The sequence below is a fragment of the Sebastes fasciatus genome, chromosome 6 (assembly GCF_043250625.1).
Source record: "Sebastes fasciatus isolate fSebFas1 chromosome 6, fSebFas1.pri, whole genome shotgun sequence".
Taxonomy (NCBI): domain Eukaryota; kingdom Metazoa; phylum Chordata; class Actinopteri; order Perciformes; family Sebastidae; genus Sebastes; species Sebastes fasciatus.
In genome coordinates, this window is record NC_133800.1 from 4,619,853 (window position 1) to 4,644,645 (window position 24,793).

Sequence of the window (24,793 nt, forward strand, 5' to 3'; positions counted from 1 at the left end):
AAAATGAGATGTAACCCATGTTCATATAAGGGCCCCGAGTAGAGGAGGACAGGGGGAAAGAGGGAAAAAGATATAGAGCAGGGGGAGCTTCAGTGGAAAGAAATGGACTCCATTTTCGTCAGTCCTCCTCTCCAGCTGTCAGCCCGCTCCCCGTCCCATGGGGGGTTGCCACGGTGACAGGAGGCCACATGTCTTGGGGGCGTCGTTTTGGTCAAAGGACCCCATTGTTCTTGTGTTAAGCCGTCTTCACTATGCCCGTCTGCCAGGGACAGGGGCTTCGGCTTCACACCCCACTCACTCACACTCACACACACACACACACACACACACTCTCTCCCGCTCACTCTCAGACACAGAAGTCACACCCCACACCCACTTGTATAGAGGTGCAGCCGTTTGGCCGTACACTCACACAATAAAATCACAAAAACGGCCCCCAAGTTTTAAAATTAGACCGGGAAAAAAAAGACCTCACATGGGCACATGATGCTGTGAAAAACAAACAAACAGGAAACACACACAAGCTGATTCTTGTTCAGCAGTAGCATCCAACAAAAGCCCCTTTGACACAAATCAACTACTAAATTATTTCCTCTCTGACGACAACATCAGTTCCCATGACTTCTTTCATCTCCTCACAGATGATCAAGTTGACAGGGGGAATAACCGGCGACGGCAGCTCCACAGGTCCACCACCAGATGGCACAGTAGCCCCACCGCGTCAACCCAGATCTATATTAGTGGCTATATGACTCTGTCCATCAGTCTTCCAAGTGGGAATGCATAAGAGACCTTGGCTCACACTGAGAGCCAGAAAACCTCTGGCGTCCTTCAGCCAAGTGACTCTGACTTGATGTAAAAAGGAGCGAGTCAATTACCCAGTGATGGATAGATTACAGCCATGCATCATTCTGGAAGCCAATTTTCCAATGTGAACTGAATTTGAAACTCAATTTGTTACCGCTCTCTCCGTTCCGCCTTGACAGATGGATGGAGCCAGTAAAGAGGAGCTGATTTGAATCTGTGACTGGTGGAATCTGAGGTTAGAGGTCAATTTACTTCCAGACATTTGGCTGCGTTCGAAACGGACATCGGGGACGGTAATTTATGCAGCGACGCACTCGGTTACGGCTAAAAAAAGGTCCCGGTTTATGTGAAAGGAAAGCTGCTGTACTTGAACTGTACTGGCTGCGCAGCTGGGTCGTCACATTTGTGGAGATAGTGGCTTTTTATTATCTGGATGAATTCCTTTCGGATGAGTCTAAATCATCCGTTTAAATGAACACAGTTTGGTCTAATGAGGTGTCTTTACTTGCAACCAAAGCATTTAATCAGTCTAGCAAGGTACATTTTGACATTCCAGGAAAGTCATTGAGAACACAAACTTATTTCTGATTTGATGCAACGTTTTAAGACAATCTTATTGACAGCAGACTAAAACCATTAAAAGCTCAGATAACACCATGAGATGGGGACCTCTTCTGGACATTTACCTGTTTGTCAACAGTTTGGATCACTGAGAAAAAAAGAAAAGAAAAGTCCAGCAACCACAAATAAACAGAACTGTTCAAGCCTATTAATTAGATTCTCTCCATTTTCTCCCCCCTCTCCCCCCGTTACTATTCCATCATTATTACCCCCTCTTCCTGCCCAGCCTTGCATGACAGATGGTGAATGCAGTACAGCCATCTTCATCTATCCACAAAGAGTAGATATTGACTTGGAGATGCTCGATCCAATGACTTTGGAGAGCGAGTCTGAGGATGCAATGTGATTACCAGCTGAGTGGTTGGATATTGATTGGGAGGTGGTCAGCAGAGATGATTGGGCTCACAGGGTATTGACTGGCTTGGTTAGCGGAGGGGAAACTGGCTACAAATTACTGGTCAGCTCTAATAATTCACAGGGAACAAAGGCGTCGATGCTGTGGCTAATATAAAACAATCAGCCTGCTCTTTGGAAAAAATCATTTAATTTAATCTGTATAAAACAGGGTAGGTATGTATGATGAATGTATTAGTTATCCCTCTTTAATCTCAGTTTATGTTCATGTAGTTTCTCATGAAGCGTCGTCTTCTGTCTCCTCAGGGTCTTGTGTCTCCTGAGGGAGTGGAGGTGGGACAGGTGGAGCAGCACTGAGCCGGCGGGCCCGGGTCCTCCTGCGGGCCTCTTTATTGGAGACAGGGGAGGTCCAAGCCATCCAGGCGAGGCCTGCACTGTTGCTGCTGTGCTGCTCTGCATTGCTCTGGTTCCTCAGGCTGCGGCGCACTGAGCGCTGCCCTCTGCTGGCGACAGGTTTGAACACATCCTCAAAGTTAAAGTCAGCCTGCCAGGGGGCGAGCTGCGGATCGGCTGCTCCCCCCTCATCCTGGCTCTCGGAGCTTGGCCTGATGTTGTTTTCCTGCTGGCTAGCTGCTTGCTCTCCCTGGAGAAGGGTCTCCTCCACTTCATGGTGCTCCTCTGCCTGGTTGCCCTGCTCCTGTAGCACCGAGCTCTTCACAGATCTCTTCCTGCCCCGCTTGGCTCTTCTCCGTGCTGGCAGACTCAAAGTGTTGCTGGATTCTTCCGCTGAAGACGGGCAGTCTGAGGTGGGTGCATCCAGACTGCCGTGACATTCTAATTTTCCATCTGAATCTGAGTGAGTCTGGGCGTCATCAGTGTCTTCAGTGTCGACTTCTCCTTGTTCAGGTGCAGTGTGGTGCAGCGGGGTTTCCCTCGATGCCTCAAGGTTTGTAGTGGTTTGGTCTTCACAGTGCTCCTCTGTCTTTCCTCCACTATGATCCATAGCCTCCTCACTGAGCTCATCATCGGATATACTGACCTTCCTTTTCTTCAGTCCTCTCCCTCTGACCCTCGGCCTTGACGACCTCCTGCCCCTCCCTGTGCTGCTTTCTGTACTGGAGCTGAGAGATGTGTCGGAATCCTCTGAAGGATTTTCCGAGACTTTTGTCACAGTGAGGTCACATATCGGTTGGGTGTCCATAGCCATCTCAGGGTTCAAGTGGGTCTCCTGATTTGGGGCTGTTGGGAGAAATGACAAAAAAAGAAAAAAACATTATCAATGAATTAATTTCTACCGATCACTGCTGCTCCACAAGTTCTAACTTTTCAGGAATCAAAAATAAATTTAGTGACCATAGATTTTGAAAGGTCGTACGTTATGGAAAAATTTATATGGAGGGAAAAAAAGAATGTTTTCACATGATTGTCCATAGTTAAATCGCGATTAATCACACATTTTTTATCTGTTCAAAATGTACCTTAAAGGGAGATTTTGTCAAGTATTTAATACTCTTATCAACATGGAGTGGGTTAATATGCTGCTTTATGCAAATGTATATATATATTTATTATTGGAAACCAATTAACACAAAACAATGACAAATATTGTCCAGAAACCCTCACAGGTACTGCATTTAGCATAAAAAAATATGCTCAAATTATAACGGGCAACAACAGCTGTCAGTGTGTCAGTGTGCTGACTTGACTATGACTTGCCCCAAACTGCGTGTGATTATCATAGAGTGGGTATGTCTGTAAAGGGGAGACTCGTGGGTACCCATAGAACCCATTTACATTCACATTTCTTGAGGTCAGAGGTCAAGGGACCCCTTTGAAAATGACCATGCCAGTTTTTCCTCGCCAAGATTTGGAGCGTTATTTAGCATCCTTCGCGACAAGCTAGTATTGCTCGTTGGTACCAATGGATTCTTTAGGTTTTCTAGTTTCATATGATGCCGGTATCTTCACTCTAGCTTTAACACAACCTCCGAAAGATAAGCGGCCCGTCGGATTTTTAAGAGGTTAATTAAAAATTGCAAGTTGCATTAAAGAAATTAGTGATGTTAAACAAGTCATCTTTGACAGCCCTAAAATTGAGTGACTCATAACCATAGATTTTGAAGGGCTGTACGTTATGGAAAAATGCATCTGCGAAAGCATAGAAGCGAAACCCATAATGAACTCTCTATAAGATAAACCTACTGCCTGCATGTTTTTACCTGTGCAGCTCGTCGAGGCAGTCTGCTGTGCTGCTGGAGACTGGCCGAAGAGGGACAACCTCTCAGTGATGGGGCTCAGGTTGGGGTCCTTAGAGGCGTACGCCCGAGAGCCGTACAGGGAGCGGTCCACGTCCCTGTTCCACCGCCGGGCTGCTGCGGCGGTCTTCTGTGGAAAGACAATCCGCATTATTAGAAAGGTTTGACTGACATGTCGACGTCAACTGAAATTTGATATCATCTCAGTGAGTACATAAACATATTTTTTGTGTAGACGCTCTGTCAGAGGCTGAAGGCAGGTAGATTACTGAATTCATTAATAAATAAATTTGGACAAATCCACTGTAAAAGAAATGTGGTGCAAAACATTCAAATGAAAACAGTATTCACAAATAAAACATTTTCTGATCACACAGTTTATAGTTAAAGTATTTACTTCTCCACAGGAGCTGGCGCGGTTATACATTGTTATTGGGAAAAATGTGTGTTATTCCCCTTCCCTAACACAGTATTATTGTGTTCAAATGTATTACGTATCGAGATAAGCCCTTTGAGATGTACCATTTCGTTTTGAGAGGGTAATTAATTCCTATTTGGTTTGCCCTCTGATTACAAAGGTTCCGTCTGAATGACACCTTGTGCTTTGTACAGTGGATCTCGGAGTATTTACACGCCGCTTTAATTACATCTCTGCCCACATTCTGCGCAGTGAAATGGCAGAACTGAAAGTTATTTGGCTGACCTGACGAACAGAAAACCATTATAGACCGAAACCCAGTCCTGACTTGGAGCCTGTATGAAAAAAACAAAACAACTACAAAGCTGTCAGAGGAGCCAGACACTACAGGCTCAGTAAATGGACTGTTGTAATGAGTAAGGATAGCTACACTTCAAACAACTTGTTTGATGCATAGGGGAATGTATTGTCAACTACAATCCACCTGCTCTGCTGCTGTACTGGATAAACTTCCATCCAGAGTGATGTGTGTGGTTAGTTTAGAAGCACAGCTCTCGTGACTCTCCCTTTGCTGTACTCATCTGGATTATCCCATTTATTCATTTTGTCTGAATGCGCTTGAAAGGATAAGTCTGGTGATATTCTTATTAGGGGTAGTACTTTCTAAAAGTAGCAGAACTTTCGGGGTGGAGTTTGCAGGGATGTCCGTCGCGGATATGGTAAAACACACACACAGCGCCGCTGCTACAACGGCTTCAACTCGTGTACCGCTTCATTCCTAACATTTCTCTTTGTTTGATAACTTTAAAAGTAAAGTTAAGCTCTGCTGTCAGCTTCCTGACTCATTTAAAAAAAGACAGAAACAAAAAGAGAGATTGCGAGGGGCGAGCGGTAACGTTAGAGGAAGGAGACAGCGCCACGGTGCTGTGAATGAGAGAAAAGAGTTATTTTCTGACTGTTTCGTGGCGGTTAACGCTCTAGAGCACAAATAAATTACCATCAAACACTCAACAGATGATTTAGTGTGGAGACAGACGCTCTTAGTTTAATTTTCCTCCTCTGTATTTCATTCATTACATTCAATGTGCATCAGTAAATATATGCAGCAGTAAATAACTAACGTTTATTGTTTTCCAACGTGTTTTTTTAGATGAAACAGGTGAACACACTGAACAGCAGGCTGCAGAGTGTGTTTACCGCTGTGACCACCAGCAGCCCCTCGTCTCATGTCATGTTGCTTTTTCATACGTCAGCGGACTAATTTGCCTAATCTTAGTAGGTCTTTAGACCACGGTGGAAACGCAGACAACAGTGGGCTGAAGGAACCTTTTAGTTCCTTGAAAAGTAGTTTTAGGGACAAAACTAACTTGGTGGAAACACGGCTATATACGGGAAATGCAGACTTCCCGTTGATGTATTTTAGCCTCCGATTTTATGCATCAGTGGTGCTGACAAGTGCATCTGTTACTGCTTTGGTCACATACACAAGACTGTAGTACGATTTAACATACACGTTTCTTTTGGTGGAAAACCGGCTCATGATGAACATTGATTCCACCCCAACCCCTGCTAGATACTCAGCTGAAATTAGTCCCCAACAAATTCACTATTTATTTTGATGTTGAAACTACAATACTTGTCTGTTTTAGGAAATTAATTAGTGTTTTCTAAAAAAGTTTGTGACTTGTTTTTGAAGATATTCAGTAGGTATGAATGGCTCACGGCCAAGAGCCACAGAGTAGGGAAGTATTGAGACTAACATTTGGCCTTTTCATGGGATTTGTTGACATAACAAAAATGTACCTGCCTCAACCTTTAACATGACTATATAAGTCATAATAAAACAATAAAAAGCACCTTTCTGCCTTGTCTAACTGCTTTCTACCATCATCTCTAACAGGTTCTCCACTCATGCACAACTTCAAATTAAAGATTTTATAATGGAATTCCCATCATTTATAATCCTGTGGTGAGCATGATAAATCGGTGGTGTGTGCCATATGGAGGGGAATCACTGGGGCATATAAACATACAGTACATACCCATAGTGCTTTTCCCCCCAACTCAGGCAAAGTAAGTTGTAGTTAGACTGAGCAGCGATAAGACTCCATGACTGCCTCCCAGAAAGACATGTCTGCAGAACCCTCGGTGGAGCGGTGTAAAGAGAAATCAAACGAGCAGACTCAGCCAACTCACCTTCATCCTCCCGGAGGCCGACTTGGCAGCAGAGCGTGTCGACCTCTTCACAGGTTCGCTCTCCTCTGGCTGCTGGGGGAGCAGAGTTGGCATGAGGATACATTATATAGACCGTCTCTCTCTCACACACACACATACACACACACATAAAGTAGATATCCTCGGATGCGATTTAGTTCAGATCCAGTGGAATTAAACAGTAGATTAGATGGGTGCATGTTATGACCCCTAAATTATTAAAAAAGACGTCTCGTCTGGTAAATGGAGATTTCTACAAGTGAGATCAAGCTGAAAGCAGTGTGTGGTAATAGCAGACCTTTCTCGTTCTGCTGCTGGAGCGAGCTGGAGCCTTACTGCTGGATGCATGCTCTGATCCTGGTTGCTATGAAAGACATTTACAAGTTTTCAGTATTTGACATGGAATTTTCACACAAACCTGTCACTGAATAAATGTGAAGCAAAGTGTTGCTAAAAATTATATCTTATGAACCCACAATGACCTATCAAAGAAAGCTGTAATGATGGCAGACCTTTTTCCTTCGGTTTCTAGCAGGAGCTGGAGCTGGAGCTGCTAGAGCTGGAGCTGCTAGAGCTGGAGCTGCTAGAGCTGGAGATGGAGATGGAGCTGGAGCTAGAACTAGAGCTAGAGCTAGAGCTAGAGCTGGAGCTGGAGCTAGAGCTAGAGCTGGAGCTAGAGCTAGAGCTAGAGCTGGAGCTAGAGCTGGAGCTGGAGCTAGAGCTGGAGCTTCCACACCTGCTTCATGTTGTTTCTCCTTCTCTGGTAAGGACGTAGGCTCATCCAGGGTATCCATCTGGGAGGTTGTGCTGGCTTTAGTCTCAGACTCTGAGGAAAATTGACAGTATTGTAGTTGAAATGACCCCTATATAGACTTTGTCAGCTGTAGGTAATATTAATATTGATTATGTGGGTTAGTATGGTTAATGAAAACCAACAGGTACTAAACACAGCTGAATCCTGTACTGTCTTTGATACTCGTAAACAATTGGCCTGCTTTCTTAAGTTGACTTAAGCCCCGTTTCCACCGCAGGAACTTCCCCTGGAACTAGGAACCTTTTGAGGAACTCTTTGCATTTCAACTGCAGGGACCAGGATCTAAATTACGTTCCGGGGACATTTTCCGGGGCCTTTTTATAAAAAGGGGGCAGTACTTTTTTAAAGTACTGGAACTTTCGGGGTGGAGTTTGCAGGGATGACTGTCATTGGAAGCGCAGACAACAGTTGGTTGAATTAACCTTTTAGTTCTTTGAAAAGTAGATCCAGGGACTAAAATTACCAGGAACTTCTTGCTGGAAACGAGGCTTTAAAATAAAAAAAAAAACCTGAGCTGTTTGAGCTACGCACAACAAACGTATATTTCATATCTGTGAAGTCTTATAGCTTGACACTCTAGAATGCGTCAGGGGACGGGAGAGGGTGGAGAACAGGGAAAGATCGAAGACATAGAGTTAAAAAGTGGAGAAGTATGACGGTAGTTCACCTGTCAGATGCTGAGAAAGAGACTCCTCGTGGAAAGCAGTGTTTAAATTCAACGGCTGGGCGTCCCACGTACATTCTGAAAATACAGCAAGTGGAAAGAGCAGTTATCACACAAACAGAGTCTACGAGAGGCAATAAGCTACAACTCTCAGGGTAAATAAACTGTAATACTCAACCTGTATCTCTCATCTCCACAGAGTCCATCTCCTCCATTGAAGGGAAAACAATCTAGGAAGACAAAATAGAGAAACACAATGCTGTTCAATGCTGACTGTAACATACAGATAGTGGGGCATATTCTGGCTCTTGTAAGATATATGCAATTATTAAACAACATAGCTCATATACATGTAATCTCTTCAGAATTCTATCCAGTCATAATTTACAAGTACACTAAGAGAAAAAAGCGGACCCGTGGCGTTTCCATGTGTCAATACTAATAACAAAAACAGCCCTAGTTGTTTGTGAAAATCTTGGATGTTTGTAGTGGAGAGCGATCTGGATTATCCAGGTTATTTCAATGTTGTAACTATTATTGTATGACTTGCACATAACAGTATAAACACCATGCTAGCACCACAGAAACATTACCAGTCTTTCTCCATCCTTCTCTTCACTGTCCTCTCCCACAGACTGCATTCTGCGGTAGCGAGGCATTGCAAGAGTGGGCGAGGCACCAAACACAATGGGGCTGTTGAGATCCAGCTGAGCTTGTGGTGTTTGGGATTCGCTCCTCTGCGGTGTCTTCAGCGCCGAGCGCGGCTGTAAGCTCCCACCCGGTGTGGGTGCCCGGGCCGGCGTGCCCCCCTTCTTTAACGGTGTGCTGGGGGGCAGGTTCTTATCGAAGACCTCGGGAAGGAGCGGATCTCCAAAGTGCACCCTCTTTTTCTTCTCCTTAACCGTGGACGTCCCCGTGGAGTCATCCTCTCCTGCAGACAGGAATGCACAAATAAGCCAATTACCGTTTTGTTGCACTCATTACACAATGTATGAAGAGGCAGAAAATAAAGCTACTATAAACTCTTTTGCATTAATATTTGGTAAAACTCTCAATCATCTTACAGAAAAAAATTCAAAAGAAAAAGGCTGATTACAAATATATCTATGGTTCAGGGGGCTTAAAAGTTTAATCAACATAGATTTAAGGTTTTCAGATGTCAGTCACACCAGTAAGACAAGAAAATAGTAGAAGAAACCGAAAACACCAATTAATCTATTAGACAATATTTTCTATATCTTTTGTATGCCATTTTATAACTAGGGATGGGTATCTTTAAGATTCAAGATCAAGATCAAATTAATAACAAAATTAACATTGCTCTATTTTGTCATATATACTGTATATAAATTAACATTCGAGTAGCAACTGAAACAGCATTGTTTTGAACAAATCACTTATAATTTGATAATTAAAATGTTAAATGAATGAAATAAATAATTATTTATACTATAAGAAACGGTCATGTTTTGAACAATCACTGTTATAAACTATAATGTGATGATGGACGGGGCAACGAGGGGATGAACTATGAGCTGGTCTGTTGAAAACGGTGCACTTCTCCACCTGTATCTGATGCACTTTAGCTAGATGTTTTGACAGATTGCTCGTGTTTCCGCCCTTACAAGCAAAAGACTGCTTGCACTTTTGGAAACGAGCGTTGTCTGCATCGACTCGACTGAAGTATAACCACACTTTGGACCGTTTTGTTCTGCGGCCTCTGTGTGTCCGTGTGTCTGGGAGAGAGACGTACACAGACGACAGGCTGAGAGAGAGATCTCTCCTCTGGATTGGAAAATGCATCATTACCTCCGCTAAGGCCGAAGGCCTAAGAAGGAGGTCATGTTTTCACCGGCGTTATTTTGTTGGTTTGTTTGTCTGTTAGCAGGATTACTTCAAAAGTCCGCAATGGATTTGAATAAAACGTTTTTGGAGGGGTGGGCTGTGGCACAATGAACAATCTATTCGATTTTGGTGCCGATCCGGATCATGATCCGACTTCAGGATTTTTTTTCAACTCCAGTCAGTCTGTGCATTAACACCACATGCTTTAGGACATGCGCAGTGTAACTGATGACGCTTTCTTGACGCGTCACCCTGCCTCTTTCATTCTGCCTACAGAGAGACAGAGAGAGAGCGGGGTGTGGAGGGAGGGAGGGCACCTGTAAATTCTGCTATTTTTCACATTAAACTCTGTGAAATTACAGTTTGATGAGTTCGACCAAAGCACACGTGATTGTTGGAGTAACGACGACGGTTTAGGTGAGTTTTACTTTGTTTCTGTCCAGTTTGAATGAAGTGTTTTACGATGCTCTGCTACGTACAACTGATTTTGACATACACAAAAATACACGTGGATGATGGCGCAAGCTGGGGAGGGGGGGGTGAGGGGGGTTGCAATCGTACTTGGGCAGCTTGGCGGAGGTCTGCTCTCTCCAAGTGCCATTCTAGTTGACTAATGTTTTGATCTTATTACAAATTAGAAACAGAGTTTGTGAGATCAAAGATAACATTTATGTAGCCTAAATAATTAGAAAATGTATTTTTCTTAATTTCTCCAAAACCGATAGCAGAACCATCGGAGCTCATCGATACTACGGTCTTGAAAAAATTTGCCCCGGGGCTTGTTTAATACCAGGTTTTGGTACCCGACTAAACTTGAGATAATATACTGTATGTATAATTTAACTGTATCTGTGATATAAGGACTACTTATCATGAAGTAAATATTGTTCTTAGAAATTTTAAAAGTTGCAGCTTTTTAACACAACTAAAAAAAAGTCATGTCTGTGGTATCAGGACAACTGAATTTGCTAATCCATGTACAGGTCTAGTGAGTGATGGGTGCTGGTCCCTACATTGCACATCTGTTGCATATTCATCCCATTTTGATCTATTTGATACCAACATTGTCATTTCATGAGAACCATTAACACCCCCCTTTATAGCTAATACACACATGGTGTACTCCAACACAGAAAACTCAAATGCTGTTAATTAACATGAATTTCCTCTCTGGAAATACAACTTTGACACTCTCCTGGTATGCAGCCTGGATACACTGCGTCAAGCTTAGCTCTGTATACCGAGCCTCAAAGGCAGGGCTGAACCGAGATAAAAGGCATGGGCCGCTGAGAGCACTGAGTGTTTACCCGTGGGCTTCATCTCCAACAGAGAAGGGAGAGAGGGGAGAGAGGGGAGGTGGAAGGGGGAGGCAGGCCGGGCTGGTGAAGCGGCTGCGGGATCATCAGGCGGTGGTCGGCCGTGGCTTTGGAGTTCAAAGACGCCGTCCTGTTGAGAGAGAATATATGAGTGCCCCACCAACTCTGCTGGACTGTTGTTCAAGGAGCTTCACAGAGCAGATTGTTAAGTGTGAGTGAACGTTATTGTGTACAAAATCTGATTCATCTAATCAGTTTGCTGTAGGTGTCCTTTACATTTCTTTCCTATAATATTTACACCTGATCCACTGACAAAAATGTGTTGACCAAATCTTGTGTAAATACATTTTAAACAACAGCTGTCAGCACTGACCTAAGTAACAAGAAAGTGCATTTCATCATTTCTTCATCACCTGTTGAAAACTTAATGTGGGGCAAAAGGAGCAGGAAATGCTCAGTTAACATTAGCTTAACACAGTGGTTCTCAAACTTTTTCTGTCATCCCCCATTGGAGGAAGATATTTTCCAGTGTATTGCAGTCCTGGGGGACCCAAGTCAAAAGCAAAGCAAACTGCAGCCTATGCAGTTAATATATTTTAAATAGAATAGATGGATAAAACGTTTGCCCTGGGTCCAAATTTAAAGTGTCACACACTCTCAGGGGGGTAGGGGCACTCTGTCAGTCATTGTGAAGGAGACAGACACAGATTCACTCATGTGCTTTGGTCTATATTCATTTTACACAAATAAAATAATAATAAACAGTTATTTTTCTTCAGATGACATTAATTATATAACTAATAATTAGGGCTGTTAATCGATTAAAATAGTTAATCGCATGAGTAGAATTTAAGTGACAAATATTGTCCAGAAAACCCTCACAGGTACTGCATTTAGCATAACAAAATATGCTCAAATCACAACATGGCAAACTCAAACAGCTGTCGGTGTGTCAGTGTGCTGACTTGACTGTGACTTGCCACCAAACCCATTTTCATTCACATATCTTGAGTTCAGAGGTCAAGGGACCCCTTTGAAAATGGCCATGCCAGTTTGGACCTCCTTCGCAATAAGCTAGGATGACATGGTTGGTACCGATAGATTCCTCAGGTTTTCATATGATAGCAGTAGCTTCACTCTAGCCTTAAAACTGAGCCCGCTACAAACTAAAAATCGCAAGTCTCTCCTCATCTCCCACCGCCTTCATTAGTATTTATATTTATAAATGGCTGCTAGAACGCCCCGTTACAGGTGCGTGTGAGAGAGAAAACAGTTTTTTAGATAAAAACTTAGTGAATTTTGGAAATAACGCAATATCTCTTTTTTTCAATAAATTTGGACTTTTGGACTGAAGCAATTACAGAGACGGAGAGAGCGTCGCGTCGCTCGCTCTGTGTGTGTTTGAAAGAGAGGAGGGAAGAGAAGGTGGAGGGCGGGCTAATGTTTCTGTAAGTTTAATAACAATTGGAACGTCAACGTTATGAATGAAGCTTTGAACTACTTCGTCATATTTTCTTTTGATTGCCGTCAGATGAGCATGTTGTCTTGTTCGTCTCCGCATCATCTTCTGTTTATCTTTTTGTCCCCGTCAAATATCTGTCCATACTGTAAACCTACAGACTACCTGTCTGAATGAACACCACTGCTACCGTGGATGTACAAAGAGTCGATTTGTTTCCTGATCCGCTGTGAAAAAGATTCCGACGTCAAAACATTAATTGCACGTCATATTTTCTCCCGGTCATGCGCGCCCTATGACAGGTGGGGTGCGCCCCACAGCTTGAGAACCACTGGCTTAATACGACAAATACAGATCCAATATAGCCGCAAAAAAAAAGAATCAGAAAAAACTGAGGCTGTCATATCTTTAGATCGGAGTGCAGAGGACTTAAAACAGTCATAGTAACATTTCTAAAAATGGTGCTTTCTCTCTTGTTGCCTGCATGACCAGACAGGTTGAGCACTTTAGGGCAAGCCAGCACTTTGTTGAGGGAGGAGATCGTCACAGTCACTATAATGTAGCTCTGCCTTGTTATCACCTGCAGCGCGGATGCAGTTGAGAAGTGTATGATTACTGCTTGGCACCATGTTTGCAACGGAAGTGTGCTATACTGAGCCTGTGGGCGAAGGCCATTACATGTTTCATTCACAAAATTGTGTGCTTAGTTATTTAAAGTTACACATATCACTTCATGTCACTTCCTTTTAGCATTTTAAAAACACCAGCTTGAATTCTTACTGAGTCTGGTTGTGCTGTAATTACAAAACACATCTTTACTGGTTTTAGCTGTTTTTGATGATTTTTTTTCCCGTGTGAAAAAAACAAGGTAAAGTCATTCTGTTAGTCAAGTGGCATTATCACAGGGGGAAGCCATGTGCGTCATAGCAGAATCACAAAAGTCTACACTCATTTCTCTGTGATTCACTCCTAACTTTTTTTGTGCATGTGTGTGTGTGTGCGTGTGTGTGTGTGTGTGTGTGTGTGTGTGTGTGTGTGTGTGTGTGTGTGTGTGTGTGTGTGTGTGTGTTGCAGTCTGGATTAAGACCTAACCTGTTGGTTCTTAGCAGGGGAACAGGCTTCGAGCTCAAAGTCAATGTGGAGCGTTGGGGATATAAGCACAGCTTGGGCCTCTACCACAGTCGCACTGGATGGCTGTGGTCCCTGTGTCAACACCTGTGTCACTGGTTCTTCCTCCTCCTGTGGATATGATTAAGGAATTCCCACTGTTTCATTCATTCTGCTGCACAGCACCACAACAGCAAGAACACTATTACCATGGAGACGGGAAATGCTAAATTTACCAAACTGATGTTTTAGTGCTGTTTAAAATGACACAGAAATCTTGAAGTTGCATTTCACAGAATACAAGCAGAAGTTCAGAGTTAAAAAAAAACAAAAGACAAAAAGATGCAATGATAAATAAATAAACTTCAATACCCAGCACTTAAATCAAACTTGCTTGAGAGTTTCTCTTTTTGGATGCTTGTATTTAAAAAGGCCTGTGTAACACCGAGATCTAACATTCATAGAGGAGTTAAAAATAATCAGCGGATTCAATGGAAGCTGAGTACAGAGAGGGAAAACCTTTTAGTTCAATTATTTAAAGCAGTCAAGTAAGTACATGGTCAGAGAGAGTGTACCTGCTGCTCCTCCAAACTGAAGTGGAGGATAGGAGCGCTGGCCTCTCTAATCTCCACCTCACAGCCTCCTAGGGGGCCCAGGCGCCTCCTCTTGCTGGGTATGGGCGTCGCCATTGGTGGGTGGTTCTCCTTGCCTCCATAATGGCTGTTCCCATCTGAGAGGAGAAAAAAACAAAAAACACGTTATATAAACATCCATAAACAAATGGGACTTTGGGACACCTCAGTTAAATAAAGATAAAAAACATCACATATCAAATAAACATATCATAAATACACAGACTGAAAAACAACTTTGAAAAAAAACACTGATCAAAGGAATGGAGATAAAGTCTCACTTCAGCAACAAACAGCTCAGAAACCGGCCCATTTAAGAGGCTGACCGAGCTCAGAAGAAATGACTGCTGGAAGATGTTGTCAGAGTCAGACTTTAGACTTAGTGCTGTGCATTAATCCACCGCTTTTGAACAGCGCCTCCAGACATCATAAAGAAATCCTACTGGCAGAGACCCTTGTTGAGAAATGAAACTATTAATCCTGTGGCAATGAGGCAGCCTCACCAGACAGATAATCTCTTGTCTTGATGCATCCTCCAGTGTTGCTGTCCTGCCTTGGCGTCGGATCACAGACCTCGCTCTCTTCCACATCCATCAGGCTCTGGAAGGAGGCCATCTTCTGCCTCAGCGTGGAGGCGACCCGGGGAGGGAAGGGGCTACTTCTGACAGACTGAGAGTTGAGACAGCAAAAACAAACATATCTGCTGGGTGATGCAGTTTGACAGGCTTCTGAAATTACAGTTACTGAGCAGCAGCACGTCTATCACATACTACTTCCACACACACAATCCAGGAATATTACTTTTAGTAGTTTACTGAGCTGTGCATCATCTAACAGTAAGTCCCATGCTTCGGGATATTCTGTCATTACTATTCACACACGAGAGTAAAATAATACTTTCCTCCAAGCAAGAAATTCAACCCCAAACTGATCCCTTTACTATCAGAGTCACCACCTGCAGACTTGAGGATTGGTAGTTTTCCTGGTGGAAAAAAGTCCCAAAAGTCGACAGAAACTTCTTAAACCTCTTCTGCAGCATAACACTTTTTTTCCTCTGTCCATTATATGCTCACTGTGTTCCAAACATGCATACAGTTTTGCCAGCATACGGCTAAATGCATAGCTTTCATTTGAGTCCTTAGCACAAGCCATTTTTGTGAGCAGACTCATGCCACTGGCTGAAGTGTTTTAGTGCCCACCTCCTGTCCTTCACCGGTCAGAAACATGTTAGGGCGCTGTCACAAGCCAACATTTAGTCCACTTTAATCAAACTCTGGTGTGGTTTGTTTGGGCGGTTGTGAATGCAGTAATCGTACTCTGGTGCGGACCAAACAACCGATACGAGATCGCTTGTGAGAGGTGGTCCTGGAGAGGTTCCAAGCGAACCAAAACGCAGGCTGGCTGTGCTGAGATGGACACAGGTAAACGACAAGTTAACATGAGTAGGAGAGGACTGACTTATGTCTGCTTGACATCTCGGCCAAAGAGAACATACAGAATATGCTAAATAAAGTCCACAAAAATAGTGATGTTTATAAAGTAAATTAAGATAAACGGGAGTAGAGGGGATTCGTGTGCACAGTAGATCCATGCCGAGGATACACACACACACACACACATATACATACATATACATATATATATATATATACAGTATGTGTGTGTATATATATATACTGATCAGCCATAACATTATGACAGCATGGGCACCCTGACTGGTCTGCGGCTACGCAGCCCCATAGGCAACAAACCGCGATGCACTGTGTGTTCTGACACCTTTCTATCGGAACCAGCATTAACTTTTTCAGCAATTTGAGCTCCAGTAGCTCTTCTATTGGATCGGACAACACGGGCCAGCCTTCGCTCCCCACGTGAATCAATGAGCCTCGGGTCTGACCCTGTTCCTTCCTTGGACCACTTTTGGTAGGTCCTGACCACTGCAGAGCGGGAACATCCCACAAGAGCTGCAGTTTTGGAGATGCTCTGACCCAGTCGTCTAGCCATCACAATTTGGCCCTCGTCAAAGTCGCTCACCTCCTTACGCTTGCCCATTTTTTCTGCTTCCAACACAAGGTTCAAAATGTTCACTTGCCGTCTAATATATCCCACCCACTGCCAGGTGCCATTGTAACGAGATAATCAATGTTATTCACTTCACCCGTCAGTGGTCTTAATGTTATGGCTGATCGGTGTATATACACTGTGTGCACAATTATTAGGCAAGTTGTATTTTTGAGGATTAATTTTATTATTGAACAACTACAGCGCTCTCGGTCAATCCAAAATGTTAATAAACCTCAAACCTGAATATTTAAGAAAGTAAAAGTGAGGTTTTGGCTTTCTTAGGAGAATATCTATGTGTGCACAATTATTTGGCAACTATTAGTGTGCAGAATTATTATGCAACTAAATGAAAAACGATAATTTTCCCATCTCACTTGTTAATTTTCATCTGTTAAAGTGAGAATAATAAACAAACAACTCAAAATTTACAAATTAACATTTCTAACATTTAAAAAAAAAAAAATCGGTGACCAATATAGCCACCCTTCTTTTCATTACAGTCATAAGCCTTCCATTTGTGGAGTCTGTCAGTTTCTTGATCTGTTGACGATCACCTTTTTGTGCAGCAGCAACCACAGCCTCCCAGACACTGTTCAGAGAGGTGTACTGTTTTCCTTCCCCGTAAATCTGCTGTTTAAGAAAGGCCCACAAGTTCTCAATAGGGTTTAGGTCAGGTGAGGAAGGGAGCCATGTCATTATTCTTTCATCTTTAAGGCCTTTACTGGCTAGCCATGCAGTGGAGTGCTTTGATGCATGCGATGGAGCATTGTCCTGCATAAAAATCATGGTCTTCTTGAAAGATGCTGACTTTTTCCTGTACCACTGCTTGAAGAAAGTGTCTTCTAAAAACTGGCAGTAGGTTTGGGAGTTGATTTTGAGTCCATCTTCAACCCGAAAAGGTCCAACTAGCTCATCTTTAATAATACCAGCCCATACCAGTACCTAACCTCTCCTTTGCTGGCGTCTGAGTCGAAGCGGAGCTCTGTGCCTGTTACTGATCCAGCCACGGGCACATCCATCTGGTCCGTCAAGAGTCACTCACATCTCATCAGTCCATACAACCTTTGAAAAATCTGTCTTCAGATATTTCTTGGCCCAGTCTTGACGTTTCAACTTATGTGTCTTGTTCAGTAGTGGTCGGGTTAAAGCCTTCCTTACCGTGGCCATATCTCTGAGCACTGAACACCTTGTACTTCTGGGCTCTCCAGGTAGGTTGCAGTTCTGGAATATGACATCACTGGAGGATAATGGGTTCCTGGTAACTTCACGTTTGATTCTTCTCAAATCTTTGGCAGTTAATTTGCGGGTTTTTTTCTCAACACGTTTCTTGCGACCCTGTTGACTATTTGCAACAAAACGTTTGATGGTTCTGTGATCACGCCCCAATATCTTAGCAATTTCAAGAGTGTTGCATCCCTCTGAAAGACTTTTTACAATCTTTGACTCTTCAGAGTCAGTTAAATCTTTTTTTTGGCCCATTTTGCCTGAGGAAAAGAAGCTGCCTAATAATTATTCACACCTTGATATAGGTTTTTGATCTCCTTAGGCCACACCCTCCCTCATTGCACAAATACACATCACCTGATATGCTTAAATCCAATAAGCATTCAAGTTAATACAGCTTGGAGTTGGAAAATATGCATAAAAATGATGATAGGGTCAAAATACTCACTTGCCTAATAATTATGCACACAGTGTATACACGCCCCTCAGCAAATTATCATTTTTATTTGGTACGCTTTAATTTGTGTGCTGTGAAACTGAACCAGACTAAATAGAAAACGAACCAAAAGTGCTTGTGAAAGCGCCCTTAAGCAATGAGTGAGCTAAGATAGAAATATTATGGAAGCTGTGTATTGAAAAGCTTGATCCTAAATTGTTTTGTCATATAGATTTCAGCTAAATTCATATGCGCAATTAAAAAGCATTGTGTGTTTCTCAACTGATCATAACTGAGAACATGCTGAAACAAACAATCCTTTAACAGCATCAGACAACATTAATAATTTAGACTCAGAGATTGTCTATTGTTAGTCCAACACTAAAAGACGTTTTAAACGACTGAAGCATATTTTGGGACATACTGAGAATAAGGATGGACAGCAGAGACGGGTAAATGGATGTTATGATGGAGTCAATATATTTGGGTCATCCAAAGAAGCCAGGGAGGGCCCAGCTTTCTTAAAAGCAATACACATTATTTTCATTGAGCAATACTGACTGCTCTATTGTATTGATTGTAATATCTACTTGAACAATGATCATATAAGATAACTAAACGTGCAATGAGATTGTTGCAGATAAGCAATCATTTTCTTTCTGATATTTCCACATATTATTTCATATCAGACCACGTCAATGCATTGGCCTGGCTCTACTTTGTATTGTTTGATATTTCTGTGGGTGTATAGTTTAAGCTTCAACTGTAGGACTGTCAAAGTTAACGCGATAATAATGTGTTAACGCCACTAATTTATTTAACGCATTAACACAACTTGCGATTTTAAAGTTGTAGCGGGCTCAGTTTTAAAGCTAGAGTGAAGATACTGGTGTCATATGAAAGTTAAACTAGAAAACCTAAGGAATCCATTTGGTCCATACTAGCTTGTCGTGAAGGAGGATAAATAACGCTCCCAACTTACGCTGAATGTTGCCGAGGAAAAACTGACATGGTCATTTTTCAAAGGGGTCCCTTGACATAAAAATGGGTTCTATGGGTACCCACGAGTCTCCCCTTTACAGACATGCCTATTTATGATAATCACATGCAGTTTGGGGCAAGTCATAGTCAAGTCAGCACACTGACACACTGACAGCGGTTGTTGCCTGTTGGGCTGCAGTTTGCCATATTATGATTTCAGCATATTTCTTTATGCTAAATGCAGTACCTGTGAGGGTTTCTGGACAATATCTGTCATTGTTTTGTGTTGTTAATTGATTTCCAATAATAAATATATACATACAGCAGCATATTTGCCCACTCCCATGTTGATAAGAGTATTAAATACTTGACAAATCTCTCTTTAAGGTACATTTTGAACTGATAAAAAATGTGCAATTAATTTTAGATTAATCACGATTAAAGCAGCAGTGGGTAGAAATGGAGCAAATATGATTAAAAAAATATTTTTATAAAACAGTCACTATATCGTGACAGTAGTACATGAGACAGGTAATCTGAAAACAATCATGTGCCTGTGTCCTCCGGTGCTCATAATTGCATCTGCAAGATTTCACAGACCGGAGGAAAACAAGCAGTAAGAGCTGATCTGAAGTCTGTCGTCTATCAGAGCTGGCTGTCAATCACTCGCAAACTCAGATCAAACGGTCAAACTAGGCAGAGCTGATCAAATATGAATCAAGATTCTGTTACTGTAATGCCTATTTCTCGTCTCAAATGTTTTCAAAAACATCTTGTAGCGCACGGTTTAGCTGTAAAATGAGAAAGTTTGTGACCCAACAGCCATGTTGAGATCTGTTAAAGAAATACCAAGCACCACCAAGCACCGCCCACCAGCCGGAGCACAGCCAACAGAGACGCTCTCTCAATGAAATGACCTGTGATTGGACAAAGTCTTCCATCACGGGCTAGATTTTCTAAAGCCTGAAAACAGAGCCATGAGGAGGTGCAGAAGTCTAGTGTTCTCTCAGAGCACTTGAATTACAATATGCTGAAAGGTTATTATGGGATTTTTGCCCAATGATGCCAAAACATTTCTGCCTACTAAATCTTTAACTATGGACAATCACACAATTTAATTATTTAATCAATTGACAGCCCTATTCAATTTTTTTCTTTTGATTTGATTACATTATTTTAAAATGTGTGTACCAAAAGCTCTGTGCACTATGTTACATGGCTGAGGCTGTGAAAGGTTCTGTATGTACATTTAAGTTATCTTCTTATAATAATACACTGTATATAACATAAGCTAATTCTAATCTACACGTGTGGCAGAATGTGTTTTAATGCAGTGTTTCTGCTACATTCACATGTGGTGGGCCACCAAGCTTGAATTTTCAGTGCCACAGCAATCAATCCACTGTATATTGCTTTATTTAACAGCATTTGCCAGAAGTCATTCTCTCATTCAAACGGCGCTGTCACAGCGGGAGCTTAGACAAGTCGGACGCGATAACCTGTCTGTCCTCAGGTCAGGATATGGTAATAATTTTATTGAAGCTGACGTGAAGTTCTACAACAAGTACTTACAGGGGGCTCTGTTCACACGAAGCAAATTACTCTTTTTATTAATTATTATCAAACATGTGTTGCAGACATAGGGGAAGCCAGTACACGCTTCACTGTATGCCTATATGCGAAATTAATGTGTGTGGATTTGGTGCCAGATCCAATGGGCTAATCTCATGATGATCTCAACTCATCTGTAAGCACCTTTTGAAGCTAGAGCGAATTAGCCAGAACAAGTTAAGTTGACAGCAAGTTCTATATCAGAGCGCACATATTGTATGTGAATATGTACTGTAGACGTGCAACACCATGTATGTACAACTATTAGTAGTTGTGGCAGTCCTTGTGTGCATCTGATAAAGAAAAATGGTACAGAAACTTTCTGTACAGAAAGTATGCCATGCAGTATCAGTAATAACCAAACAATTAATAACCAAAAGGCAGACTATAATCTGAATACTGCCTCACACTCCAATATGATGTGACAGGGGGTGCAAGATTTGCTCAATTGTATGCCAAGAAGGATCTCACCTCTGGAGTTTGGAAGGTTGGTGGAGTCTTCATCCTCTGTTGTGCCATGAAGCGGATGAGGGAGTTTGTCTCTGGGGAGCCCCGGACACCGACGTTGGACCTCCGCCTTGCCTTTATCTGTGCTAGACGAGACTTATCTAGAGCAAGGGGTAGAAGAATGCCACTTCAGTAACACTTCATTGGTACCATAAGCCCTGTTTCCACCGTAGGAACTTTCCCCCGGAACTAAGAACCTTTTGAGGAACTCATTGCGTTCCGACTGCAGGGAGGACCAGGGACTAAATTAAGTTCCTGGGACATTTAATGGGTCCTTTTTACCCCCCAAAAAGCCCTGGTCAGGGAGTAGTACTTTCTGAAATTACCAGAACTTCCGGGGTGGAGATGGCAAGGGATGACCTTCGCAGAATGGTAAAACAAACACACGCACGCACGCGCACACGCACAGCACCGCTGCTTCAACTCGTGTAGTGCTTCATTCATAAACAATGTTTATGTTTATACAATGTTTAATTGTTTGATATCATTGAAAGTAAAGTTAGGCTCTACTGTCGGCCTCCTGACTCATTAAAAAACAAAAAAAAAGAAAGAAAAAGAGAGAGAGAGAGGGCGAGCGGTAATGTTACAAGAGGGAGACATCGCGGTGGTGATGTGAATGAGAGAAAAACTGTTATTTTCTCATTCTTTCACGGCGGTTACATACTGAAGCACAGATAAATAACCATCAAACACTGAACAGATGATTTTCCTCTACTGCATTTCATTCATTACATCCAACGTGCATCAGTAAATATGATGCATCAGTGAATATTATGCAGCAGTAAATACTGTCGCAGTGAGACATAACATAACGTTTATTTTTTCCAACGTGTTTTTTAGATGAAACAGGCAGACCACTGAACAGCAGGCTGCATAGTGTGTTTACTGGTGTGACCACAAGCAGCCCTCATCTCATGTCATGTTGCTTTTTCATTAGTCAGCTAATTTGCCTATTCTTCACAGGTCTTTAGACCACGGTGGAAACGCAGACAACAGTGGGCTGAAGGAACCTTTAAGTTCCTTGAAAAGTAGTTCCAGAGACTAAACTAACTTGGTGGAAACCTGGCTATATACGGGAAATGCAAACGTCCTGTTGATGTATATTAGCCTCTGATTTTATGCATCAGTGGTGCTGACGAGTGCATCTGTTACTGCTTTGGTCACATACACATGACTGTAGTATGATTTAACATACACGTTTCTTTTTGGATAGTTTAAATCCTACAGTAAGTATACAGCATTTCTCATGGTGGCTGAGCACGGCCGAATGAATACAAAGTAAACATTTCTGTCTAGGGAAGGAAATACAATCAAATAAAGACCAGTCCTCTCACCTTTGCTATTTAATGATGCTGGAGTAAAACTCTGGACAGAGATGCCGAACTGACAAGGTGTGAGCTCGGAGAAATTCAGGGGAGCTGAGATGTCATTTAAAACTGGATGGGAGTCCTCTTCTGAGGGGGACAACATTTTCTCCTTCTGACCTCCCTCGGTGCTAGCAGTGTTCATTTCCACGGTAGCCATCTGCAGAGACAAATTGAATAACGTTACATCTTGTAATTCAAGAACAGCTGAACCACAAGAACACGTAGAGTGTCAACAGTATTTACTGGTGGAAACTTAAGATGGATGATGATGGCTGATTGCTCTATCTAGTTGGCTTGGAGAGGTGGTCGTGTTGCTCTGGCTCTATCTATCTGGCGTGGAGAGGAGGTCGTGTTGCTCGGGCTCTATCTATCTGGCGTGGAGAGGAGGTTGTGTTGCTCAGGCTCTATCTATCTGGCGTGGAGAGGAGGTCGTGCTGCTAAGGCTCTATCTGGTTGGCGTGGAGAGGAGGTTGTGTCGCTCTGGCTCTACCGGTTTGGCATGGAGAGGAGGTCGTGTAGCTCTGGCTCTATCTATCTGGTTGGCGTGGAGAGGAGGTCGTGTTGCTGTGGCTCTATCTATCTGGTTGGCGTGGAGAGGAGGTTGTGTTGCTGTGGCTCTATCTATCTGGTTGGCGTGGAGAGGAGGTCGTGTAGCTCTGGCTCTATCTATCTGGTTGGCGTGGAGAGGAGGTCGTGTTGCTGTGGCTCTATCTATCTGGTTGGCGTGGAGAGGAGGTCGTGTTGCTGTGGCTCTATCTATCTGGTTGGCGTGGAGAGGAGGTCGTGTAGCTCTGGCACTATCTATCTGGTTGGCGTGGAGAGGAGGTCGTGTAGCTCTGGCTCTATCTATCTGGTTGGCGTGGAGAGGAGGTCGTGTTGCTGTGGCTCTATCTATCTGGTTGGCGTGGAGAGGAGGTTGTGTTGCTGTGGCTCTATCTATCTGGTTGGCGTGGAGAGGAGGTCGTGTTGCTGTGGCTCTATCTTTTTGGCGATGCCTGGAAGCTGCTTGACATCCTCCTGGATCCACCTTCTCACATATGCTGACATTACATGTATTATTTTTTGTCATACGGATTGTCTATGTTGTATTTTCGTCATGTTGTTACTCTGTACACACATCTATTGCACGCCTGTCCATCCTGGAAGGGATCCCTCCTCTGTTGCTCTTCCTGAGGTTTCTTCCCTTTTTTTTGTGATAAAAGTTTTTTTTTGGTTAAGTGTTTCCCTTATCCGATGTGAGGGTCGTACTGTAAAGGACAGAGGGTGTCGTATCCTGGTACATTTGTGATTTGTGATTTGGGGCTATACAAATCAAACTGACCTGACAGCAGGGGGCTAGTAGGTTACGTTAACCTGTATTTCATTCATATTTTGTTCCAGTCAGTCTCATGCTTGTAGGCCATGACAGCTGACAATATGAAGTCAACATTTCTTTCGACTTCATGCCTTAATCCATGTTGCAGTGACTTTAGGAGGATGCTCATAGTCAGCTGAACACACACTAGTTAACGCTACGTTAGCATGTGCTTCATAATAAATGCGCTTATTGAATGATAATGAACTGAATGGTACAGTTCAACGTTAACGACAGCCACAGAAACAAACACACCTCTACTGGAGACATAACGATGTTATCACAGACTATCTCTGATGATTAACACGAGCAGCAACGTGAATGTAGTTTAAGGCCAGTTTGTCATGACCTCTTCAACGGGACGTTAGCAGCTAACAGCAGCTAACTGTAGCTAACAGTAGTGTTGTAGTAGTGACAGCAAGTAACACACTTACCTTGTACATATAATAATAGGGGTGTATCCTGTTTAAAATATATATAAAAACACAGGTATGGACTATTGTGTCATTAAAAGAGACATTAACATCTCAATAGATGTTCCTCTAAAGTATAAAGGATAAACAGAGAGCAGACTCAGACGATTCAAATTCCGCTCCACGACAGAGCCAGTGGCTGCGTGCGGATCCCTCCGCGAAAAAGTAAATCAACGCTTGTAAACAAACACTTATACAACTTCAAAAACACGCGGTGTATTGTGTAGTCTTGTTTACAAATGGTAAATATGAATAACAACGACACGGCAT

General features: G+C 42.7%; 1 protein-coding gene across 4 annotated transcripts; it reads right to left on the bottom strand.

Annotated features, from left to right (window-relative positions):
* Nucleotides 1–1,303: 1,303 nt before the first annotated feature.
* On the bottom strand, nt 1,304–24,652 carry cdca2 (cell division cycle associated 2). 4 transcript variants are annotated; one of them, XM_074637254.1, is made up of 16 exons: nt 24,485–24,651; nt 22,664–22,853; nt 21,294–21,430; nt 15,010–15,175; nt 14,450–14,604; nt 13,860–14,006; nt 11,300–11,438; nt 8,741–9,078; nt 8,326–8,377; nt 8,151–8,225; nt 7,241–7,495; nt 7,182–7,210; nt 6,968–7,033; nt 6,652–6,720; nt 4,002–4,167; nt 1,304–3,021 (listed from the first exon to the last, which is right to left on the bottom strand). In XM_074637254.1, exons 1-16 carry the CDS (start codon nt 24,491–24,493, stop codon nt 2,060–2,062), a joined length of 2,955 nt encoding a protein of 984 aa, XP_074493355.1. In that variant the 5' UTR covers nt 24,494–24,651; the 3' UTR covers nt 1,304–2,059. The 4 variants fall into 4 exon arrangements, with proteins under 4 accessions (XP_074493355.1, XP_074493354.1, XP_074493351.1 ...); XM_074637253.1 differs by having other exon boundaries at nt 6,652–6,723; XM_074637250.1 differs by having other exon boundaries at nt 6,652–6,723; nt 7,182–7,495; nt 24,485–24,652.
* Nucleotides 24,653–24,793: the final 141 nt, after the last annotated feature.